The sequence below is a fragment of the Carcharhinus amblyrhynchos genome, chromosome 10 (genome assembly GCF_965287045.1).
Source record: "Carcharhinus amblyrhynchos chromosome 10, sCarAmb.v2.hapA, whole genome shotgun sequence".
Lineage (NCBI taxonomy): Eukaryota > Metazoa > Chordata > Chondrichthyes > Carcharhiniformes > Carcharhinidae > Carcharhinus > Carcharhinus amblyrhynchos.
In genome coordinates, this window is record NC_137333.1 from 31702568 (window position 1) to 31723607 (window position 21040).

The 21040-nt window shown below is 40.9% G+C and overlaps 1 protein-coding gene across 1 annotated transcript in view; it reads left to right on the forward strand.

Moving 5' to 3' along the window:
• Positions 1-556: 556 nt before the first annotated feature.
• irs2b (insulin receptor substrate 2b) overlaps positions 557-21040 on the forward strand; it is a 60888-nt gene continuing 40404 nt past the window's right edge. The window contains exon 1 of the mRNA XM_080196873.1: positions 557-3896. Coding sequence (XP_080052999.1) covers positions 686-3896 — 3211 coding nt within the window. The 5' untranslated portion in view covers positions 557-685. The remainder of the gene's footprint in view (positions 3897-21040) is intronic.

Consider the following 21040-nt stretch of genomic DNA (forward strand, 5'->3'; position numbering starts at 1 on the left):
CTCCCCATTCTCCCCTCCCACTTCCCCTCTCTCTCTTGCCCCTCACCCCACCGCTCACCCCGTCCCCCTTCTCCCTCCCTTTCCCTTCCCTCCCTCCCCCTCCCCCTTCCCCACCACCCTCTTCCTCCTCCCCTTCCCTCTCTTGCCCCTTATCCTTTCCCTCTCTCCTTCCCGTCTTCCCCATCCCTCTGCCTTCACCTCCCCATCTCCCCTCACCCTCTGCCTGTCCCCCTCCCCCTTCTCCCATTCCCCCTCCCCATATTCTTGTCCTCCTCCTCTCCCCATCCCCCGCCCCCTCCCTTGTCCCCCTCCCCCCTCCCCCTCCCCCCTCCCCCTCCCCCCTCCCTTGTCCCCCTCCCCCCTCCCCCTCCCTTGTCCCCCTCCCCCTCTCCCCATTCTCTCCCCCCCTCTCCCCTCCCCCTCTCTCTCCCCCTCCCCATTCCCCCTCTCCTATTCCCCATCCCTCTCTTCCCCCTCTCCCCGGGCTGTGAGTTCTCTCTCTCTCTGTGTGAGGGGGTGTGTGTGAGGAGCTGGGTCACATGTTGTTTTGCTGTGCAGCCTCTCAGTGTGTGTTATTTACAGCTCTCACTTCCACTCTGCTCCCGGCACCGAGAGCAGCAGAAAAACAAGAGCAGAGCAGCAAATCTGTCCGCGAATTGCTGGAGGATTTCCCCTCTTTGAAAGGATGGCCAGTCCGCCTGTATTAAAGGGGGGGCTTGGGGGCTCCCCCTGCCCCGCCAAGGTGAAGAAATGCGGTTACTTGAAGAAGCAGAAACATGGGCACAAGAGATTCTTCGTGCTGAGGGAGCGAAGCGGGGACTGCCCGGCCCGCCTCGAGTATTATGAGAACGAGAAGAAGTGGAAAAATAAGTCGGTGGCAAAGAGGATCATCCCTTTGGAGAGCTGCCTGAATATTAACAAGAGAGCAGACGCTAAACACAAATACCTCATCGCCCTCTACACTAAAGAGGAGTACTTGGCGGTGGCAGCAGACAGTGAGCAGGAGCAGGAGAGCTGGTTCCTCGCCCTCACCGACCTGCTGAACAAGGACAAGTTGGTGCCTGATGTGTCCTCTGTGTCTGTGCAGCAGGAGCTGGCCTATGGGCTGCTCAGCCCCGCTTCTGCCCTTTACAAGGAAGTGTGGCAAGTTAACTTGAAACCCAAAGGCTTGGGACAAGCCAAAAACCTCACTGGCTTTTACATGCTGTGCCTTTCCAGTAAGAGCATGGGCTTTGTGAAACTCAATTCCGAGGTCCCTTCTGTCAACCTGCAGCTGATGAACATTCGGCGGTGTGGGCACTCAGAGAATTTCTTTTTCATTGAAGTGGGCAGGTCAGCATCTACTGGTCCCGGGGAGCTGTGGATGCAGGTGGATGACTCAGTGGTGGCTCAGCATATCCACGAAACCATCCTGGAAGCCATGAAAGCGATGAAGGAGTTGTGTGAATTCCGGCCCAGAAGCAAGAGTCAATCCTCAGGTTCCAATCCCATCACTGTACCAAGCAGAAGGCACCTGAATAACCTGCCCCCCAGTCAGACCGGTCTGCAGAGACGATCACGGACTGACAGCATCACAACCCCTTTGTCAGCCAATAAAATCACATCGTGCCGCATGAGGACAGCCAGCGAAGGTGATAGTTCCATGTGTCGACCAGAGTCTGTGACTGGCAGCCCCATCAGTCCCAGTATGGTGAGAACACACTTCAGTCGCTCAAATACTATGTATAGAAATTCAAGAGTGCTCCAGCACAATTCTCTTCACCATAGTCGATCAATGTCTATGCCAATGTCTCATTCCCCCCCATCTGCCACAAGTCCAGTAAGTCTGTCATCAAGTAGCGGGCATGGATCTGCTTCGGACACCATACCTCGGCCATCCAGTGCCAGTGCATCTGTTTCAGGTTCTCCAAGTGATGGTGGGTTTATTTCCTTCGATGAGTATGGTTCTAGTCCTGGGGACTTGAGACATTATGTGGGGAACAGAAGTAACACACCAGAGTCATTTACTGACACACCACCTGTTCGAGAAGGCAGTGAATTGTATGGGTATATGTTAATGGAAAGACATACTAGTGGTCTGTCTAATTGCAGCTGTTATCAGATGGCTAGGGATGAAAGTGCAGAACTTGAGAAGGGCTACAGGAAAAGAACTTGCTCTTTAACAACTCCATGCCGACAGAGAGTCATGTCGCAGGTTTCTTCAGTTTCATTAGATGAATATACTTTAATGAAAGCTACCTGCATGGGCAGTTCAGGACATCTTTCACATACTGCATCCCCCAAAGTTGCCTACAATCCTTACCCAGAAGATTATTGTGACATCGAAATAGGATCCCAAAGGAGTTCTGGATCCACTAACCTTGGTGATGATGGCTATATGCCAATGACTCCTGGCATAGCACCTGCACCGAACAAAAGGGATGACTACATGCCAATGAGCCCCAAAAGTATTTCTGCCCCAAAACAAATAATTAATCCCCGATCACATTCCCAACTGAATGCAAATGGATACAAGAACATTTCTCCAACTGAGAGCTGCTCACCAGACCCAAGTGGATACATGAGAATGTGGTGCGGATCAAAGTTATCAGGAGAAAGTTCAGATGGAAAGTTCACCAGTGATGAGTATATGAACATGTCTCCTGTTGACTGTTGTGCATCAGTTACTCCTCCAGACTACTTTTTCAACCCTGTAAGTGAAGAACTTACCAAACCCAGCTACTCATTTTACTCCTTACCCCGATCTTATAAACCTCAGTGTCAGAAGAATGGAGAAAATGATAACTATGTTCCGATGAACTCGCCAGGTAATGTGATTCTTGAAGAGCCGACATTTAATATGAAGTCTAGCACATCTTGTGCAGTCAGTCATGTTCATTCACCAGTGCGGCAAAGTCGGACTGACTACCTACTGTCAAGAGGAAGAGCTATGAGACCCACCAGGTTGTCACTGGACAAGCTAGGAGCAAGCACATTACCAAGTACAAACGAGCATCCTTTACCGGATGAACCAAAGAGCCCAGGAGAATACATTAACATAGATTTCAGCAACAAATTTGTCTATTCCCCCACACCTGTGTCACAAGAAGGTCCCTTATCTTCCATGGACTCTGGCAATGTTCAGGGGAGGCCCCCAGTGTCTGACTACATGAACCTCGATCTCAACTCTCAGTCACTAAAAAATGGAATTGTTCCCGTTGGTTCCTTTGATGCAGTGGCTGGATCACCAATGTCGTGCTCTAGCAGAAGTCACCCAGCTGATATATACCTGAAAGGTCAGGTTGGAACATCCCGCCTCCCCAACCCTTTGGAAAATGAGACTGATTATACAGAAATGACATTTGGAATCGCCACAACATCTCCACTACCAGTTTCACCAAAACACGAAAGTACACAAGTGGCTAGCTCAACCACTGGCGTGAAAAGACTTTCTCTGATTGATCAGATGCCTGGAGTAGAGGTTTTCCTGCTTCCGAGTCTGCCACCAGATCCCAATCGGGGGGCAAAAGTAATCCGTGCTGACCCCCAAGGAAGAAGGAGACATAGTTCAGAAACGTTCTCATCCACAACAACTGTCACACCTGTTTCGCCGTCATTTGCTCACGATCCCAAGAGGCACAGTTCTGCTTCATTTGAAAATGTTTCTCTCAGAAAGAGTGATGAAGCTGAAGAGGAGCAAGAAAGCCCAATGTGCCGCAAGACATCCACCGGTTTCCAGAACGGGCTGAACTACATTGCCTTAGATTTAATGGATGACGATTTGATGAAATGTGAGAAAATAGTACGATGTCGATCAACTCCTCAAACCAAAGGAAGTATTAATGGTACAGATGCAAACTCATATGCCAGAATAGACTTTGTGTCAAAGAATTTTGACCAAGTTGCTGCTGTGGAAGGTTTGTCAACTGTATATTTTTACTATTAATTTTATTTTCTACGCATTTATTACTATAGCTTTGAATGTGCTGGTAATCAGGAGGAGCCTCCTGATTTTACAAACATTCACAATGAGTTTTGGGTATGAATTTGGGATCTTGGTAGGTGGGATTTGAGAATTTAGAACTGTTTGGTTATTCCTGTGTCATTTTACAGAGGAGAATTGAATGCATGTTTGCACTTAAACCTGTCCCAGCTCCCCCCCCCACCCACAAAAAAATCTGCCTACACTTTTTATTGCTGAACTGACTGGAAGCACTTGGTAATTGCAATTGATTCTCAAAGATGAGGAATACAGATCAGATACAGCATGCAAGATAAAATATAGAAAATGAAACATCTTGTACTTTCAATATTCAGTTTTACTTTGGTTTATTTGCAAGAACGCTGCAGCATTACCAAGCATAAAGTTCTTCTTAAAATTAAGTATCCTAGTTCAGCTTGATAGAACTACAGAACAGCATTGGCTGTTGCTCTTTTATATTGTGTGAACTTGTATTTATCTTACCAGAGGAGAAGAGTTCAAAATACAAGGGGCAGAAAACAAAAGTCAGAGATGGAATACTTACTTTGGATTTAGCCAAGCAGAATTCATCTTCACCTGTTTAGAATTTAGGCACAGCATCAATTGAAAGGGAAGGGAAAGAAAGGGTGTGTAGGGGCATGGTGGCCTGAAGAGAAGGAGAAAGAATGTCTTGAGTGATCTGTTTCATATTGAAACCATTAACATAAGTGGAAAATGCAGATACTTTAATGCAAAGTTTGAACTGTGGTGTAGATTTGTGACATTTTGTGTTGCAAGTATTCATAAGGGTATTTGTTAGTTTATATTTGTCTTTGGGACATGCAGAGTCTGAAGCACAAGTTCGATAAATGAAAACAAATCAGTTGGTTTCTCATTACAGATTGATTTTTTTATTTATTTTGGGTTTTTCGGTTGTGCTTTTTAGATAAACTGAAAGCAAAAGCTGGAATAGCAGCTGTCTTTTTGGGTTTATTTTTATACTTGGAAGCCACTACGATGATAGCCTAATTTCATAGCAATTGTGCATGCGTGTTAGGGAAGAAATTCTAGATGTTTAGATACACAATTCTAAAAATAATTGAGAAAGTAAAACGTGTCCAGCTAGTGGTTTGAATGTTTCAACATTGCTGTATCAGGATATTCCACATTTTTAAAATTAATATCACAGTTCATATGCTTTTCGTTAAGGTGTATGACATAAGCAGTACAACGGATTTAAGAACATAAGATTTGTGAGATTAACTACTGTGGACTTGTCTCCAACTCTGCTGAAATATAGTTACTTTGGTTATTTTGATGGAAAAACACACAATATCTCGTGAATATACTTCTGAAAGCAGTTTCGTTGGGTTAACAATAATACTAGGACTTCCTATCAGGATGTTCACATTCAGAAATGTGGAACACTGGTGACATTATTGAAGTTAAAAAAACACACAAAGTGAAATGTTTTGAGTTTGTTCGTGGACTAGTTGGCACAGGTATTAGATGAAAAGAAAATCACTCTCGACAAGCTGAGTCTTGTTCAACATGATGTCAGTATGTTATTGTAAGATTCCCAGAACACATTTAATCAGGAAGTTGTATTATTTTATATAGTGGTTGAATTGATCAGGGTGTCTGATTAGTCACTGGAGTGATCTGTTGCAAAATTGGATCAGCACCACCCTAACAAAAAGACACCACATTCTGTTCATTCATGTTAAATAGCACGTTTGGATGCCAAAAGGCACTGAAAAATGTAGCTTGTTTGTAACTGGTAGTCTAGTACAAGCTGCCAGCCTGTCTGTGATTTATTTACTTTATTAGCTGATTTTGCTACGGGCAACAGGAAAGCTGCTCATTTCTGTACGTGGCACTAGTTGGCGTGTTTTCAAGAAGTCATTGAAATATATACAGATAAATTGCCTCATTTTATAGAAATTAATATGAGAAATAGATTGTTGCTTGGACATTGATAGATTGGAATGTTAGCCACTTTCTGCATTAAGGCTCTTTTGTTAGTCTGTTAATCTGCTGAGAACAAAACGTACAAAGTACATGAAGTGTGTGCGTGAGTTCCAGGGCAGTGCTTAATAACTTGTTTACGAAAGATTCCTGAGAGTATTAGAAAAGTACTAAGGATGGAAGATAGTAACCAGAGGAGTATTCTGAAGAAAACTTAAATCAGTTGTATTTAGATTCGCAATCGTACGAAGAAGAGAGAATGAACTCACCACTCCACCTCACATAAAAACAATAATTTCATAAAAATTTAAAGAAGCTTCTCTGTCTAGTCTCTCATATTTCCCCCCTCCTGCCACATTCGTTTTCAGCTGCCACACGCTGCAATTCAATCTCTAAAACTTCTCCACTTTTTTCAACCTCCAAAACCTCTCCACTTTTTTCAATCTCTAAAACCTCTCCACTTTTCTTTCCTTTAGCACTTGATTAAAACCCATCTTTTGACCAACTTTTTGACTACCTCTCCTAAACTCCTCTTTGACTCGGCATTTATTCTTTGACTCCACTTCAGTGAAGCACCTTGGGACATTTTTCTTGGTTAAAAGCAATGTATAAAGAATGTTTGTTGAAAGGGGTATTTTAACTCATTCATTTCCAGCATATTTTGAAGAGTTGGTAAAATAAATTTGAATATGTTGACTTTTCACAATTAGAAAATAATTTTTAAAACACATTCTTGGTCTAAGGACAATTTTAATGCATAATCTTTTCATAGATAAGATAATCTAAATCTAACCAAAAAATGTTAATTTTGTTATCAAAAGCAAAGGCAATTTACTATAAACTGAATGATAGGCCTTAATTTACAAACATGACAGTCTAATAGCACTCAAAATGGAGGGTTTTGGGGCATATTTAGACTGATGTGTTGCCTATCCCAGAGCAGAATTAAAATCCCCTATTTTAGTTTTGTTAGCCTGTGGAAGAGACTCAAGAAGCCAAGTGTATTCGGGTCAACTATTGTATTCAGAAAGGCCTGTGCCTCGCTAACACAACTATGAAAATATCAGTAATAACATATATTTCCGCATTCGTGATATTTTTCTGACACCGACAACACAGTCTGGCAGCCTGAACTAGTAAGGATTTTAATCCTTCTGCTAGAATCTCTCCCTATCGAGGCCCCATGCATTTGATGTTTAAAAATCTTTAGATTCTTGGATCCCACGATCCACAAAGGAATCAATATCACTACCGGTAATCATCTCTGTGCAGCAGCTACTGAATTGAAGGTACTGCTCTATTCCAGTCCACTCAGCATCCAATACCACCCACCCCCCCCTTAATAGTGTTGATTCAGTGAATCAAGAAGTTTTCCGAGTCCTTTGTCTGTGCATTTTGCTGCTGCTGCTTCAGAAACACTTAGCTTCCCCTGGTAGCTCAGTAGGGATTCACACCAAGCAGTCTGGTAGTGAGATGGACAGGAACACTGCACTGGCTGTAATGCCCCCGAACTGGGAGTGGTAGCCAAAATTCCTACTTCTGAACATTATCCAGTAATTCTAGCTCTGCTGGAGAAGTGCCAGTATGTGGGTGTCAGATGAGGACAGACACAAGGCTAGCTGGGTGATATTCAAATTCCTCATCCAGGCTCTTGGTATTGCCTCTCGGCACAAGGAGAGCAGCAAGCCATTTAAATCTGCTGTCAACTAGCCAATGTGATGGAGAAAAATATGTGGAAATTGTGAAAATGCGATTGGCAAACTTTTAGCTGAAGGAGAAAAAGAAAAGCAAGTGACACAAAATGTCTTAAGGCTTTTTTATGTTATCTAAACACTTGGAGGAAAAACAAGTTTTTAATGAAACATATATCTTTTGATCTTAAAGAAAAGACGTGTAGAACACGTGTGTTTCACATCCCTGGGATGTCCCAATGTTGGCTCACAACTAGTGAATTATTCAACAGCTATGGGGTATGAAAAGAGCCGATTGGTAAACTATGAAATACAATTTTTATAGCCATTAAAGGAGTCTCTGTAATTAATGACTAGTACTCTGGAGCTGTCAGGCCTTAAGTTATTTCAAAATATGTCAACTGGGTTTATCCCCAGTGACTCAGCACATTGTCTCTGGCCTCTGTAGTGTTAAGCAATGCAGGTGCTTAACACCACAGTTGAATTTCCCACTTTGTGCATTTTGCTGCTGTTTCAGAAATATTTAGCTTCCCCAGGGATTCACACCAGGCGGTTTGGTACTGAGATGGACCGGAGCACTGCACTGGCTGTAATGTATCCAAACTGGGAGTGATAGCCAGAATTCCTATGCAGGTGTCAGATCATGTGGATGAGCCGGCGTTGGACTGGGGTAAACACAGTAAAAAGCCTGACAACACCAGGTTTTAGTCCAACCGATTTATTTGATAGTAATCAAATAAATCGGTTGGACTAAAACCTGGTGTTGTCAGACTTTTTACGGTGTCGGATGAGGACAGACACAAGGCTAGCTGGGTGATATTCAAATTCCTCGTCTAAGCTGTTGGTATTGCCTCTTGGCAATGGGTTTGTCTTTGTCAGCTTTTGGACTTGCCATTATTGGAAGGATGAAGTAATTATCCCCTGTTGCTCTTATGAAGCTACTGGTTGCTGTTTATTGGCAGTCTTAGGAGCAGGTCATCTGCCTATCTTGTTATGGACTGATCAGACCAGATAATAAAGGAAAGTGAATAATTGAGAAGGAGGAAACATTTATCTTTCTTCTAGATATGAACAAGACATTTTGGTAATTTTAACATGGTTGTATTCTGCATCTTCATCCAAAATTTATGCTGATAATGAAGGGTTAAAGCTAATATGTCATTCTTGAAGACCAGTTACCAGTCTTGGATGTCTGTGAGTCCTCTGATATATCCTATGGCTTGTGTTGATTTCAATTACTTTAGCTAATTGCATGGACAGTATTAACTAATTGGTGCAAAAATTACTAATTGGAATTCTTTTACCTCTGGCATTTTTCTGATGGAAATTAATTTTGTCTTTTCATTTGGGTCATTAGTGTGATATTACAAGTGTCTTGCTATTAATGTCAGCAAAGTTCCTTGATAAATAGTTACTAATGAGGTAGACGGCTACAAAAATGACTTGCTTCACGCTTGATGAGACATTGCCCCCATTTTAACTATTGAACTCAAATTTGGCTCTAATCGATTTAATAATATCTTTAACCTGCCCTTTTCCCTCTTTCCTCCAACTTCAGTGAGGGCAGGCATCTGTCATTCTGTTCCTGCAACAGCAGGATAGCACTGGTAACAATAAACTTTCGTTTACTCCAATCGTTAAACACCAAATGCAGAGGGAGTAGGAAAAAGCTGATTCTACAATGATGGTCTTCATTATTGATATCATGGGATCAGGTGTGCTGGAAACTGAGATTCTTGAGAATTTCAGGACTTGTTTTTTTCCCATAAATCCAGTCTGCCTTGAAAGAACCAGATTGGCGACAATATGAAAGGAAAACAGCATCATGTGGTGACTTTATGTTAAATAGCATCTGAGTGAAGAGCTGCATTAATTTTAGTTAGTTCAATTCATTGTATTCTGTGGCTCCTGTTTCAGTTATACCTTGAGTTTGTGTGTAATTGTAATGCATGTTAATCCAAACCAAACTTTACAAGAATTTAACACAAACCTGATGGAAGCAGAAGTAAATAAAAAGGGTGTACTCAAAATGTTAAGATGCTGATGAACCTGCAGTATATTTCCAGCATTATGTTTTTACTTTTACTATTTAAACATCTGTTATGCATTTCCTCAGCATTCATTATTTCAGCAGACCCCTGTTAATTGGAACTCGTAGTCTCTAAATTTGTGCATGTACCTTGAAATGCACGTATGTTTTGAGTGTTTTTATTTAAAAGCTACAGTTGGTTTCATGTCTTGAGTCACCGTGGGCTGTGATTAAAATACTTTACAAAAACAAGTGAGTCAGCTGCTTGCCAGTTGTCAGGTACTCTGTTTTCTGACTGGAATGTAGACTGTTTGTCCAAAGGTTGAGCTGCTCACTTGTTTTTTTGACCTACAGAATTAGGCAATGGGTGTTTTTGAAATGAGGCTGTTATCATTCTGGAGGGCCAAAGCCTTACCCTATGTCCCATAAATATCACAGCCATAGTTTGAACACTCCTGTCAAAGTGAAGTAAGGAAAGACTTGGTTAAAATGTTCTCCATCCAGAAGTTACTTGATTCATTCGAAGATTGTAATTTAAATTGATAGGAAACTTTCAGATTTCTCTTCTGGTGGACCACTCTTGCCATGATCCTTTTAAAGTCTGAGAATCAGTGTAGCATTTCTGCATTAAATTATCTTAGTACAATATGAAAAACAGGAGTATTGAGAATGAAAACTTAATCAGTTTCTAATTTTGTGTTCTGAGTAGCCAAACTTCTGTGATATGATGCAGTTGATCAAAAAATTTATTCTTCCCTACTCCAGAGTTCTGCACATAATTCATGGGAACTCCAAGTGAGAGCCTTATCAGAGAGCTGTCCTTTAGATGAGATATTAAACTGCCTGTTTTACTGAAGATGACTTTCATTTTCACTGTATTGCTACTTTTGAAGTTGGCATTCTGGATGCAGTGTTATAGCTTAAAAGTAAGTGTGAAAGAAAATGCAATGAATTTCATTAGTTCAGTTTTGGGGGTAAATTAGAATCAATTAATTTATCTGATGACGGTTCAAAATGGCACAGCAAGTTAACTATTTGGAAAGAAATATGGATGAATTTAATGCTGATCAGGGAAAGGGTAATTTAATGGATTATTCTGGCGGTGTCGTGAAGTTATCTAACACAGTCGATGAAATGATAAATTGTGTTGAGTTCCCTTTCCTCATCTAGTAGGATATGATGCAGGTGGGTTTAATATGATTTTGGGGGGAGGTGGAGATACAAGTTTTCCCATCATTGTGAAGTTCTCCCTGCCCCCATCATGTCTGTTTAATTTCTCCAACTTCAGGCACAGGAAGCCTGCCTATCCCAAAGGAGTGGGGCATAATTTAAATGGCAATGCTCCATCTGTTTCAGCTCCTGCACCCCTGAGTTAAAATTGGCCCTTTGGTCTTTTGTTGTCTTTTGTCCTAGATTAGTAATGTAGTTTGATGGTAAGAGAGTACAATAGCTTTCCTGTGAGACAAGGATGGTATTTATAGGAAAACAGTGTTGTGTTTACTTGCAGCAAGGGTAATAAACTGAATCTAAGTAGTGAACACGCAAGCATTCAATTCTAGCCATGACCTGGTGAGTTCATCCTTCCAGAGTGATATTGACCTAAAGTTGGGTGCAAAAGACTCACAGCACACAGTCATGTTGGAATTACACTGCAGCCAGCCGTCTGGCTGACCTCAGCAGCTGCAGTGTAGGTGTCAGCTAGACACAGCTCACTTGTACTGCCTGACTGTGATTAGAATTGAGCCTCCCAGTGCATGGTTACATAGTCGAAACTCTGCCCTCAGCAGCTTCCAAATGTTTAAAAGCCTCATGGTCAAGGGCTTCTGGCCTGTGTAAACATTATAACTTCAAAAGTGCTCAGGAGGTCAAGAACTCCACCAGTATATTTTCTAAATGAGATTTGACAGAATACTGGAACCATAAACCTTTTCAATGATGCTAAGTTACTATATAAATGCAGGGTTAAGTCAAATGAGGGCACTTTGTTGACTGTAAATAGCTTTGTAAAACACAGCTTTGGTAACGCTTCAGTTTAGAACTGATAGGTTTAAACTGGACACCTTTGCTTTCATTTCTCAATGGCTAGCTTTCTTGTGCCAATCCTGAATCAAAGTAATTTGTGTTTTGAACACTTGACTGTTTTGATATGCCTTAGCATTTATCCAACAGTAGCATTAGGATTTTTACAGGACAAGAACATTTGTGTAACAGCAGGGCATAAATTTACAGTAAACACAAGATTTGAAGAGGCCAGGGAAACTCCTTAACACGAGTGGATAGAATCAGAATTTGCTGTCCAAAGCTTTTGTTGAATTGGAGCTAATTAGGTACTTTCAAGGGGGAATTGGGTGAATTATTGAAAATATGCATATTAATTGATATGAAAATCCATTAGGAAATGAGAGTTTGGCTTTGGGAAATTTAAACTGGCACATACTTGCTACAACAGATCATTGCCATGATTAAATTATTTTTAAAAACTGTTATAAATGTTTTTAACAAGAAGAAAACTGTTTTCTTTGTACTGCACCTTGAAACAATCATGAGAAATTGCTCTTTTTTTATTCTGTGTGGAATGATAAGTTTTGTATCTGATGAGATAATTCAAAAAAATTCATGTGTGGGGAGAGAGTGCTAACTTCCCTTCTGGTTCTTGACCTGTAAAACTCCTAATGCTATTATCGGATAAAATGCTAAGACGTATCAAAACATTCAAGTGTTCAAAACACAAATTACTTTGATTCAGGATTGGCACAAGAAAGCTAGCCTTTGAGAAATGAAAGCAAAGGTGCCCAGTTTAAACCTATCAGTTCTAAACTGAAGTGTGTTTTACAAAGCTTGCCCTTCCCTTCACAGTATATATATATATCTTTAAACTTGAATTGTACCTCCTTGCAAAAGCAGTCCTTGTTTTGTAGAGTTGTTTCCGAATTACGAGTAAAGATTTATTTTCTGCATGTTACTATATTGGCTCAGGCCTTGGCAAGTGATAGAAGCTCTATTATTTCTGTGTTGGAAGGTTTTGGGCTCAAACGCAACTTTGTGTGTGTCTGTGCCATGAAACACATTCTTGAGGCATCCTGCATTTACACTGTGGCACGTTATAAAAGCAGGAAGTTTCACAGGCTGATGTGAATCCACACCATTTGAAACAGCCTCTGATGATTTTCCTAGGGCCTCAGCCAACTATCTGCTGTCAAATAGAAAGCATTCCTTTTAGCTTGATGAATGGGTCCTGGCAGACATTCCAGGGATCATCACACAGTAAGGTTTGCTCTCTTTTCAGATATTGATTATGGATTTGTTTAAGTTTTGTTGTTTTTCTGCCTGAAACGGGTACTTAATGATCTATTTCAGGCCGAAACTTGAAGATACTTAAGGATATGTGACGCCTACTGGAATATAGAATTAGCACAACTTTAATGGAAGTTATTTTCGGTGTAATCTCAACGAACTGAAGAGCCTTTTCTGCACTATATGATGTATTTTGATTTCTAAAAACATTTTTGAAGTGAAAATCTGTAAACACTAGCCACATCACGAATGACAACCTGCTACTTGTCCCATGTTATTTTAGTGGTCCATTTCTATTGAAATGGATGCAGGCACTATTTCCTGTGGAGCCCTGTAACTAGTTAACAGACCAGCAGAAGGAACAAGCAAACCAAATTGACTTTTTGTTGAGGTAAATAAAACTTGTGCTTGATTTAACATTAATTGCTCTGCCATTTATTTATTGGCAGTAAAACCGTTTCCACAAAGTTTTTATCGCTTGATCATTTTTCATTTTTTGTTCATATATGTTGCAGAGAATTCTAACTCTACCTTAAACTAAGATAAGATTCAGTGTTTGTGCTGCTGTCATTTCAGTCATGTTATTTATCTAGCTCACCTGTGTAATCCAGCTTCAGTATTGTTGGGTTGTCTACATTGTCAACACAAGACTCGTTCAAAACAAGTGGTGTCCTCTCTTTACATTTTCAATCTTTCCCACACAGGCGAGGATTCTCTGATCTGATTTGCCTCACCACCTCTGCCAGCGAGAAGGGAGAATTTGGTGCTCAGCTAAAACTCCATTCATTGCGCCAGAACTGGAGAATCCCAGGTGTGGGTGAGGTTGGAGAATTCTGGTTGTACCGTATTTAAAGAATAGTCTGAACTACTCATATTTCCTCTCACCAGACAAAGAATTTTCTGCCCTTCCACCTAAATGGACTATCAAGATTGATTATTCTCCTTTTATTTTGTAAACAGTATTAGTTTGGAGATAAACTTGTACTGTTCCTGGCATTGGTTTGGTGACATCTGGGCAGCCAACATGCCCAAGAATACTAGCTATTTACCACTTTAACCAATAATGGGCTTTTACCCTTTCAAGATGAAATTGTGCGATTTCCTACAAAAAGACAGAAAGTATGACTATCCCCTTTTATGAAATTACCAACAGACATCACTTGAAGCCTCAGCTATATATTGCGATAATATTGTGCTATTTTGATACATTTTATGTTTTAAGATGGGGCTGCTTTTGTTACAACAGTCAGTTTGTCTGAAAAAACACATAGCTTAAATGCTAAGAGCAGAATAACTGATTTTGGCTAGGGATGTGTTACTTTTTGAAAGTTAGTGAACATTTTGTTTACTTATGTTCTGCAATTTTTAGACTAGGTAGACAGTCATGTGAGTTTTGATTAGGTTGATTGACAGGGACAGAGTCGTCTGGTTAAGGGGAGGACCTAAGCTTGCAGGAAAAAACAGTTTCATTTTCATTTCAAACCAAGAGCACCTAAAGCTGGTGGGAGAAAGACTCTCTCTCTCTCTCTCTCTCTCCAGAAGCTTCCTAAAAGTCACAAGCAGTTATGCCTGTGTTTTAGAGGGGTTTAAGTCTATCAGAGAAATATTGCTTGATTGGAACAAATATTGATATGTTAGCAGTTAAGAATTGTATCTTGTCCTCTTTAAGTATTGGTCAATTAGTCAATTGTTAAAAGTTAAGCTAATTCATTTGTTATCATTAAACTGTGTTGTTAAATAAGTTTGTTTTGATAAAAGCTCCTTAGTTTCAATAGAATCACGCCAGGAATGAAGCATCCTATCCTCACATTAATGCCAAAATAGAAAAACTGTTGAGGTCTAGTCTATCTTAATAATATACTTTGGGGTTTCTGATCCGGCATCCTAACAACATGTTTTCCCCAGAAGTTGCTGCAGTCTTGGAATAAGGCCTGCATGGAAATAAGATCTTGACATCCCCATCTGTTTTGTAGTGATTATCTAAGGTACGTGATAACTATAAAGCTCTCTCAAGCCTGTTTTTCATTCAGTTGTATCATTGCTGATCTGGATCTTAAATCGATTTACCCACCTTTCTCCATTTTCTTTTGTGGCTGTGGAAAATTTTCCGTGCCAATGTTAATCAGAACTGAAATTTCCCAGGTTATCTTGAGGTTTGGTTTGCGTCAGAGCTGAATGGAAATATAAGTTTTAGATACAAATAAAAACAAATCCCTTGTGTGTCATAGTAGCCTTTGTCACTTACATTCATTGCAGTTGTGATTGGAGGTTGTAAACTGATGTCACGATGGCTGAAAATTGCCTGTTATTATGGAGCAGTTTAAGAATTTGCCTCTGAGGCGGAATAAACATAGTCTCTCCGATTTTGGTTTCTAAGTGGATGATTTGTTGATTCAGGCCTAGTTTGGGCCAAAGAAAGAATAACTCTTTACAGGAGTGACTAGGTATGCAATGTAAAGTTTTACAAGGTGAAGGATTGAATAACAATGAGCAAAAAAAAGAGCCCCCTTCGCATTATTTTAGGTTAAAGACAATAATCATCCATACATGAATTTTGTTTGAATGTTCGTGGGGCGGGGTGCAATTTTCACAGCAACTTCACTGCAGTGTTAATGTAAGCCCACTCATGACACAAATAAATAAACTTATTCTGTTACAATTTATAATGCACTGTTTGTAGCCACTGTTGGGTGCAAAGATGTGTAGGTTGGGTGGATTGGTCATGCTAAATTGCCCTTTGGTGTCCAAAGACGTTAGGTGGATTACCCATGGCAAATGTGCAGGCTTATAGGGATGAGCTTGAGGCAGGGTGAGGCAGGCACCGTGCTGGGTAAGGTGTTCTTCTGGGGAGTCAATGCAGACTCAGTGGGCCAAATAGCCTCCTTCTGCACTGTAGCAATTCTACAGAATGTGTGTATATAATTTATTGTTTTCCTTCTCTTTTTGAAGACCACCAAATGTGAAATAGTCTCTGATCAGTTTAAACAAAGAGTATTATCTGTGTGGCATTTTATTTAGATTATCCGCTGTTCTTTTCTGTGGGAAATCCTTTAAATCCAAATTAAAATCTCACGTACTAGAGAAGTAGCATTCAATATTAATCCATTAATGCATTCCAGTTGCATTTGTTTTCTCACTGTTTCAAAGAACAAAGAACAAAAAAACCACACAGCACGGGAAACAGGCCCTTTGGCCCAAGGAGCCCACAACGCCATCTTAAAGCATTTTCCTACACCTACCTTGACCCGTGTGTATGCTTATGGTACCCCCATTGGAAACCAGATTCAGGGGAGAATAATTTAGGGACAATTTGTTACACCAGTCAGCCTAAGAGCACATCTTTGGGGTGTGGGAGGAAACCGGAGCACCCGGAGGAAACCCACGCAACCACAGGGAGAATGCGCAAACTCCCACAGACACTGGCCCAAATCCATGTATCTGCACAGCAAACAGTGATAGTCACTGAGCTGTTGTGGTGCCCGTCTGCTGGTCCAGTTTTAAGCACACACAACGACGTGAAGTACTAGGCCACTCTCGAAACATCCAAGAGCAGCCCACGCACGACCCACCGTGTGCATGCCCCTTGTTAGACAACAAGGTGGACCGACGCACCTGCGGAGTAAAAGAGACAAAACATCAACACGTAGCATTAGATTTCCAGTAATGTCCCGAGGCTCTGACCCTTTTTAAAACCATCTCCTATAACACTCCATCCAGTCAGTTCTGTTGCCTTAATTTGTCAGATTATCATTCTGATATTGTGTTAAAATATTTTCTTTGTATAAATTAAAAGTGTGCAGTTGTTTAGAAATTGCACAAAGATGCCATTGATAGATTTAAAATTGTTGAATATCTTCGCATAAAGTTGCTGAATAATTTAATCAAATGGACCTCCTGTTTGAAACTGAATGAATCAGTTTAATGTAATCATTTTCATCACTTTGGATTCTTCACTTCTGCCACTTTGCTGTCAGTTCAGTTGCTCTGGGAATCAGCCTTTTCCGCATTTAATGATACTGAATGTTGTTCCTTTTTCACAGTGCTGACTGTGTGTGGTTCTCACAGTACCTTGATTGTGATACTTGGTGGGGGAGGGGGGCATTAGACTTGCTGTAGCCTTCCACAATTAACGCCAAACTCATCCTCTTTCAACCCTTTAGTAACATCATATGAACATTTACACATACAGCTTAAATGATTTAGATAGTCGCCCCCCCCCCGCCACCTCTCCTCCCCTTCTGATGTCCAATTACAGTAAAACTCTGGCTTCAGAAGGCAGCTGCGTCCAGGCTGAAACCATGTCTGAGTCATTTTGCAATCCCCACCCACTTCTTGTGCTGTGAGCTTGGCATATAAATAGGGATGCTTTAATTCATTTAGAAGATAACAGCCTGCACTAAGTGTTACAAAGAAGTAATAATGAATGGAACATGCGGTTATTTTTAGGCACTGCGTCACACCCATCAGGCAGACCATAAAAGGCTGAAGGGAAGCGGTAAAAAAGAAGTGTTACAGGCTTCTACTTTGTTGTGTAACGGAGGCACAACCTCTTCAGCATCTCTGCAGAATAAACATTTACTTCCCAGCAGATGGCAGTCCCAGGGCTGTGCACCTGCCATTATGAACACAGCACACAAGTAATCTACCCTTCATCACTGCTGACAATGAACTAATGATTTCAGACCATCTGCCTTGCAATTCAAACAAAACGGGAAAAATATTTGTCTTTCAGCTGGGAAATAACAACACTTGGGAAGACGTGGTGAAGAGGAGGGGGAAAGTTTTAGTAAAGGACTGGAAATTTCACACTTTGATCTATCAACACATTGTGCTTGTTTTCAGTTACCATAACTAAGTTAATCAAAATACTGCACTTCATTTGCACCCACCATAATGTTTCCAATTGCATCATGCAGGCAAGTGCAGGAGTTTCCGTCAGATGTCTTGGTCTGGATGTGACTCCTGGCTATTTGCTCTTTGCTTTTGAATTGTATTTTAATCAAGCTAATTATCTATATTTTGGGAGTATTTATTTGTTGTATCACATTTAAGTCATAAGTTAGGAAATAATGATTTAGCTGGGTCAGGATGTTCTTGTTGAAGATGAAGCTATTCATTGCATAGAATTAGCACTGTATTAGGAAAGATTACATGACATGGAGATTAGACAAAGTGGAGCAGCCTGCTTTTGTTCTGTGGTTAGTGAAGGGAGGTATAGTGCTTTTGTGTGTTGCCAAAACAACAGTGGGACTTGCCATGACCTAGTGATTTTTCTGATGAGAGGTCAGCTCTAAAGACAGAGGCTTTGGTAGTGGTCAGCGTTTCCCTTCACCCTGCTAGATTCAGACAGTTTGCCAAGCAATGTAAATAGAAATAAGATTAAGGTCTAAGTATAGTAATCAGCTAACTATGACTGGCAACGGGATGATAGAATGTCAGTGTTTTATCTACATAGCCTCATACTGTGTGGCAATGTATTTGTTCCTACAGTGATGTACAAAGATTGAGAAAAGCCAATATTAAATAAAGTATACAATTCTGAAAGGTGTGCAGGAGCAGAGAAATAGGGAGATATAAATGTACAAATCATTGAAAGTGGCAGATTGGGAAAATATTTAATAATGCATACAGGATCCTGGACTTTGAAAATAAGGACCTAAAATATAAAGACAAGGAAGCTATTATAAAAATGTATTAAACACTGCTGCAGGCCTTGTGGTATTGTGTCCCATTCTGGGCACCACACTTTAGGAAGAGTGTGAAGTCTTTAGAGAGGATGAAGAAAGATTCATGGGAATGGTTTAAGGGATGTGGAATTTAGTTATGTGGCTAGATTAGAGAAGTTGGCGTTGTTGTTTTTCTTTGATTCATTCATGGGATATGGGCATCGCTGGCTGGCCAGCATTTATTGCCCATCCTTTCTTGTCTGAGGGCATTTGAGAGTTAACCACATTGCTGTGGCTCTCAAGCCATGAGGCCAGACCAGATGAGGTCAGCAGATTTCCTTCCCCAAAGGACGTTAGTGAACCAGATGAATTTTTTTTGATTTCAGATTTTTTTTTATTGAATTCAAATTCCACCAGCTACCATGGTGGGATTCGAACCTGGGTCCCATTACAGTAGCTGAGTTTCTGGATTCATAGTCTAGCAATAATGCAACTAGGCAATTGCTTCCTGTTGTGAAGAGAAGATTAAGGGGAGATTTGATAGAGGTGCTCAAAACCATGAGGCACCTGCTCAGAGTGGATGGGAAAAAAGTTGTTTCTGATAATAGGAGGATTGAAAATTAATGAGTATGGAATAAAAGAGATTGGCAAAAGAGGCAGTGGGGACATGAGCAGAACCTTTTTACACAGTGAGTAGTTAGGATCTGAAATACACTGCCTGACACTGTGATAGAGGCAGATTCAAAGCAGACTTTAAAAGAGAATTGAATAATTATCTGAAGAGAAAGAAATTTCAGGGCTGTAGGGGAAAATGTCGGGAAGCGGACCAGCTGAGCTGCTCTTGCAGGGAGCTGGCACAGACCTGATGGACTGAATGGCCTTCTTTGAGCTGGAACCATTTATCTGGTGACTCCTGGTTGCACTACAGGGATGGGGTGGAAAGGAAAGTGGTATCACAGAATTGTGGCAGTGCATAAGGAGGCCATTTGTCCTATCATGCCTCTGGCTCTCCGCTTGAACATTATGACTTGGTGCCATTCTCCTGCCTTTTCCCAATAACTCTTCAATGCCTCGATTGAAACGGCCTGCCAGGGAAAGCATTCCAGATCCAAACTCTGCAAAAAACATTTGCTTTTGCAAATCATTTTAAATCTGTGCCCCCTCATTTTTGATCATTTTACAAGTGGGAACAATTTCTTCCTACCTACTCTGTCCAGCGCCTTCATGATTTTGACCACCTTTATCAAATCTCCTCTCAGCCTTCTCCTTTCTGAGGAGAGCAGTCCAACCCCTTCAATCTATCCTCATCTGATGTTTCTCATCCCTAGAGCCATTCTTGTAAACCTCTTCTGTATTCTTTCCAGTGTGTTCACAGCGTTCCCATAGTGTGGCACGCACAACTGGACACAACATTCCAGCTGAGGTCTAATTAATATCTTGTATAAGTTCCGCATAAACACTTTACTCTTGTACTTTATGACCCAGTTAAAGCCCAGAATACTATATGCTTTGTTAACTGCTCTCTCCACCTGTCCTGCCACCTTCAATGATTTATGTATGTATATACCCAGATCCCTCTGCTCTTGCTCCTCATTGAAGTTCTATCCTTATTTTACGTTGTCTTGCCATGTTCTTCCAATCAAAATGACTCACCTTGCACTTCACAGTCCAAAAATGTGCGGATGAAGTTGATTGTCCATGTTAAATTGGCCTTGTAGTGTTAGGGGGATTAGCAGGGTAATACATGGGGTTACGGGGATGGGTTCTGTGTAAGGTTGTTGTCAGTGCAGGCTTGATGGGCCGAATAGCCTCCTGCACTTTAGGAATTCTATGATTCTCCTTATTAAACTTCATCTACCACCCACCTGACCATTTCAGCAACTTGTCTATCCCCTTTTGAAGTTTTGCGCTGTCCTCATTACTGTTTGCAATGCTTCCAAGTTTGTATTATCTGCAAACTTCAGAATTGTCCCCTTCACACCAAGACCTTGATCATTCATATATATCAGGAAAAGTAACAGTCCCAAAGGAGGACAACAAGAGGTACAGAGTAAGGGTTAGATACTTCCCTGAAATTGTGGGGGGACAGACTGACACCTCTTCAGAGGAATACTCAGTGATCTAGTGAAGAAGTACACTGATGGAGGGCTTGAGCCATGCAAACATCTCTTTTAACTGAAAAGACACCTGTAAAAACAATTGAAAGCAAGGAAAGGCTTTGCTGAAGTTAAATAATTTTGTTTTGTGGATGTTTGCACAGTGTATCACAAATGATGGGGGAATGAACTTGTCAGGTGGATAAATAACATATTGCCTAAGGAGCTAGCTCTAGTTAAAATTCTGCAAACAGGAACAGTTGTGAATTTTACATTCTGTCTGCTTCTCATCATTAGATAGAAGTTTTCAGTATTTCTGGTTTTAACTGTGCAGTGTAGAATTTCTGAACAGTAAC